General features: G+C 43.5%; 1 protein-coding gene across 1 annotated transcript; it reads left to right on the top strand.

Annotated features, from left to right (window-relative positions):
- Positions 1-244: 244 nt before the first annotated feature.
- wnt4 (wingless-type MMTV integration site family, member 4) lies at positions 245-3,080 on the top strand. The gene is made up of 5 exons (XM_024143696.2): positions 245-322; positions 772-925; positions 1,052-1,183; positions 1,463-1,605; positions 1,702-3,080. Exons 2-5 carry the CDS (start codon positions 802-804, stop codon positions 2,170-2,172), a joined length of 870 nt encoding a protein of 289 aa, XP_023999464.1. The 5' UTR covers positions 245-322; positions 772-801; the 3' UTR covers positions 2,173-3,080.
- Positions 3,081-5,379: the final 2,299 nt, after the last annotated feature.

Below are 5,379 nucleotides of genomic sequence, written 5' to 3'. Positions count from 1 at the left end.
TCCTCTCAACATGATGACCAAAACGTTCCCACAACGTCATGGGAGCCAAATTCTCTCCGCCAAACTTCTCCCTATCAGGCTGTAGAACTAAACCTATACATAGCCCATGCTGAGGCATCTGTGTCTGTCTATGGACACTTTTATATCATCTAAGTAATTGGAGGGTTCATTGTGTTGTTATCTGTCTAATTTAATATTTTATATTAATTCTCCCCCCCCCCTTCTCTGTGTCTCTGTAAGGTACCTGGCTAAGCTGTCGTCGGTTGGCAGTATCAGTGATGAGGAGACATGTGAACGCCTGCGAGGACTCATCCAGAGACAGGTACACATCTACCATGACAAACTGTGGTCATATTTTCAGGTTCTAACCAGGTGCAGATCTGTAATGTTATGATCATTATTCTAACCAGGTAGATTCTGTATGTTATGATCTTATTCTAACCAGGTGAGATCTGTAATGTTATGATCATTTTCTAACCAGGTGCAGATCTGTAATGTTATATCATTAAACCAGTTGCAGTCGTAATGTATGATCATTATTCTAACCAGGTGCAGATCTGTAATTGTTATGATCATTATTCTAACCAGGTGCAGATCTGTAATGTGTGATCATCTAACCAGGTGCAGATCTGTAAGTATATGATCATTATTCTAACCAAGGTGCAGATCTGTAATGTATGATCATTATTCTACAGGTGCAGATCTGTAATGTAATGATCATTATTCTAACCAGGTGCAGATCTGTAATGTTATGATCATTATTCTAACCAGGTGCAGATCTGTAAGCGCAGTGTGGAGGTGATGGATGCTGTGCGGCGTGGAGCACAACTAGCAATAGACGAATGCCAGTTTCAGTTCAGGAACCGTCGATGGAACTGCTCCACGCTGGAAACCATGCCTGTCTTTGGCAAGATTGTCACACAGGGTACGGCTCATTATCAAGAACACATTTTTGAATAAATATACTTTTATGTCTGAAGATAAAAACTTACTGCCTGATCTGTGATGAATGTAGTTGTGTATTTATTGTCTGCCTGTTTATTTGTGACAGGCACTCGGGAGGCAGCCTTTGTGTATGCCATCTCAGCAGCCAGTGTGGCGTTCGCTGTGACCCGGGCCTGCAGCAGCGGAGAGCTGGAGAAATGTGGCTGCGACCGCAACGTCCATGGAGTCAGTCCGGAGGGTAGGACACACGCACAAGCACGCACACTCGCTCGCTCGCACGCACGCACGCACACACACACACACACACACATTTATCTCAGATGTTTGACTGCTAACGCTCTCTCTCTCTCTCTGTGTCTCTCTCCCTGTCTCTCTCTCTCTGTGTCTCTCTCTCTCTCTCCATGTCTCTCTCCGTGTCTTTCTCCCTGTCTCTCTCTCTGTGTGTGTCTCTCTCTCTCTGTGTGTCTCTCTCCCTGTCTCTCTATCTGTGTCTCTCTCTCTCTCTCCCTTCCTCCAGGGTTCCAGTGGTCAGGTTGTAGTGATAACATAGCATACGGAGTGGCCTTCTCTCAGTCCTTCATTGACGTAAGGGAGAGGAGTAAAGGACAGTCCCCCAGCAAAGCACTCATGAACCTACACAACAACGAGGCCGGGAGGAAGGTATGACATATCACAACAAACAAATATGTCCTAGCAAACTCAACAGCAAAGAAGAGAACAGGAGATAAAACATGCATTCTTTCTGTCCTTCTGCAGGCCATCCTGAGCCACATGCGTGTGGAGTGTAAGTGTCATGGCGTGTCAGGGTCCTGTGAGGTGAAGACCTGCTGGAAGGCCATGCCCCCATTCCGCAAGGTGGGCAACGTCATCAAGGAGAAGTTTGACGGCGCCACAGAGGTGGAGCAGCGCAAGGTGGGCACCACCAAGGTCCTGGTGCCACGGAACTCCCAGTTCAAACCTCACACAGACGAAGACCTGGTCTACCTGGAGCCCAGCCCTGACTTCTGTGACCACGACCCGCGCACACCAGGCATGCTGGGTACAGCGGGGCGGCAGTGTAACCGGACGTCGAAGGCCATCGATGGCTGTGAGCTGATGTGCTGCGGCCGGGGCTTCCAGACAGAGGAGGTGGAGGTGGTGGACAGGTGCAGCTGTAAGTTCCACTGGTGCTGCTACGTCAAGTGCAAACAGTGCCGCAAGATGGTGGAGATGCACACCTGCCGGTGATCACCATGGAAACCCCCAATGGAGACCCAAACAATTTCCCCACTCTCTCCCTCCTCACCTGCACTTGGGGAGGGAGGGAGAAAGGGAGGGTGGGGGGTGTTTGTGGTTTTCCTCTACCCCCTATTTCAAAGCCACCCTGATTCCTTTTACAACAGACCACGGGAACAGCCAGACAGAGACAGCCAGGCAGAGGACATGTTCATACAATGTTCAAGGAACATCTTACACACGCACAGGATGTAAAAACTAAAATGGCAAATATACACTGAGTATACTAAACGTTAGGTGACATAGACTGACCAGGTGAATGCAGGTGAAGCTATGATTCCTTATTGATGTCACTTGTTAAAGCCACTACAATCAGTGTAGATGGAGAGGACATTGTGTGTGTGTGCCATTCAGAGGGTGAATGKKCAAGACAAAACATGTAAGTGCTTTGAACSRGGTATGGTAGTAGGTGCCAGGCGCACCGGTTTGTKTCAAGAACTGCAACGCTGCTGGGTTTTTCACGCTCAACAGTATTCTGTCTGGTTCAAGAATGGTCCACCTCCCAAAGGACATCCAGCCAACTTGGCACAACTGTGAGAAACATTGGAGTCAACATGGGCCAGCATCCCTGTGGAAAGCTTTCAACACCTAGAGTCCATGACCTGACGAATTGAGGCTCTTCTTAGGGCAGAAGGGGGGGTGCAACTCAATATTAGGAAGGTGTTTTTAATGTTTGGTATACTCAGTGTATGTTTTTCAAGTCCCAAGTCCCAACAGAGACTATTTTCCCTCCCCCTCCCTCACTCTCAGTTGATACTAATTGATGTGATTGCTCTTTGTTTTGCTTTTTAACTTATTTGATATTGTTGTGAGTGATTTGGGGTGGGTGAGGGTGGACTGGAGGGGAGAGGGGAACTGAGGTTAGGACATATTGGACCTGGGAAGCGGAGAGGGGAACTGAGGGTAGGACATTTTGGACCTGGGAAGGGGAGAGGGGAACTGAGGTTAGGACATATTAGACCTGGGAAGGGGAGAGGGGAACTGAGGTTAGGACATATTAGACTGGAGGGGAGAGGGGACTGAGGTTAGGACAATTTTGGACCTGGGAAGGGAGAGGAACTGAGGTTAGGACATATTAGACCTGGGAGGGAGAGGGGAACTGAGGTTAGGAACATATGGACTGGGAAGGGAGAGGGGAACTGAGGGTAGGAACATAATTAGGACCTGGAGGGGGAGAGGGGAACTGAGGTAGGACATATTTGGACCTGGAAGGGGAGAGGGGAAACTGAGGTATCAGGAAGGGGCATAGTTGGACCTGGGAAGGGGAGAGGGAAACTGAGGTTAGGACAGACTGATTAGGACCTGGGAAAAGGGAGAGTGGGGGAGCTGAGTTTTCCCTCCATCTTGCTGCTGCTTCACTGGATGTAAAGGGGAGACACGCCTGCCTGTCGGTCTGAGAGAACAGACTTTACCGCCCCAGAGTAGGAATGCTGACTGAACGACATTAATGATTTGTGGTCCAGGTGGTACATGACCGTGTTGTGTTGGGGTTGAGTAGCGTTTAGTTGTGTGGACATTTGTCCGTATAGCCCTGATGCTGCTCCACTCATGAAATCAGTCACAAAATCAAGAATTACTCACAGAGAACTCACAGAATCAGTTATGGGCTGGAATTCAATCTGATCACGGTTATAAGGCACTGCAGCTCTGAAATGTAATGTTCGCATTCGCGGAGACCCATTCATGATAACGCTGCATATGTCTGCTCAATCGGAAATTGCATTTTTTTTTAAACCAATGCCTATAACCCACAATACGATAGAATCCAGCTTAGTCTGTGTCTAAGACCAGGAGGAAGTTTTCCCATACAGATACATATATACAGATACATCAGATACATACATACAGATACATAAATAAGATACATACAGATACATAACAGATACATACAGATACATACATACAGATACATACAGATTCATACATACAGATACACATACAGATTACATACAGACAGATACATACAGATTCATACATACAGATACATACATACAGATACAGTACAGATAACAATACAGACACAGATACATACAGATTCATACATACAGATACAATACAGATACATAACAGATACATACAGATTACAACATAAATACAGTACATACATACAGATACATACATAAATACAATACAGTAACATACAGATACATACATCAACATACAGATACATACATACATACAGATACATACATACATACAGATACATACATAAATACAGATACAGTACATACAGATACATAGCATACATCAGATACATAAATACAGATACATACAATACAGACAGATACATACAGATACATACAGATACATACAGATACATACAGATACCATACAATACAGATACATACATACATTACATACAGATACATACAGATACATAAAAGATACATACAGATACATACATACAGATTACATACAGATACATACATACAATACATTACAGATACATAACTACATACAGATACATACAACATACATACAGATACATACAGATACATACAGATACATACAGATACATACATACAGATACATACAGATACATAACAGATACATACAGTAACAGACCTACATACATACATACATACAGATACATTACATACATACAACTACATACATACATACATACATACATACATACAGATACATACAGATACATACAGAACATACAGATACATACATACATACATACAGATACATACATACATACATACATACATACAGATACATACAGATACATACAGACATACAGATAACATACATACAGATACATACAAAACATACATACAGATACATACATACAGATACATACAGTACATCATACAATACATAAAACATACATACATACACACATACATACAGATACATACAGATACATAGCAATACATACCGATCAACATACATACATACACTACATACATACATACATACATACAACATACATACATAACATACATACATAACAGACATACAATACATACAGATACAAAATACATAGATAATACATACAATCACATACAGACATACAGAATACATACAGATACATACAGATACATACAGATACATAACATACATCACAGAGTATCATACCACACCACGATAAAATACCACACAACACCAACACCACATACCCACCGTCCCTACACCTTACACAAACAACAA

This window comes from Salvelinus sp. IW2-2015, unplaced genomic scaffold (assembly GCF_002910315.2).
Source record: "Salvelinus sp. IW2-2015 unplaced genomic scaffold, ASM291031v2 Un_scaffold4281, whole genome shotgun sequence".
NCBI classification, from domain to species: Eukaryota; Metazoa; Chordata; class Actinopteri; order Salmoniformes; family Salmonidae; genus Salvelinus; species Salvelinus sp. IW2-2015.
The sequence above is the reverse complement of the archived record's forward strand: the minus strand, read 5'-3'. Positions and strand labels throughout refer to the sequence as shown.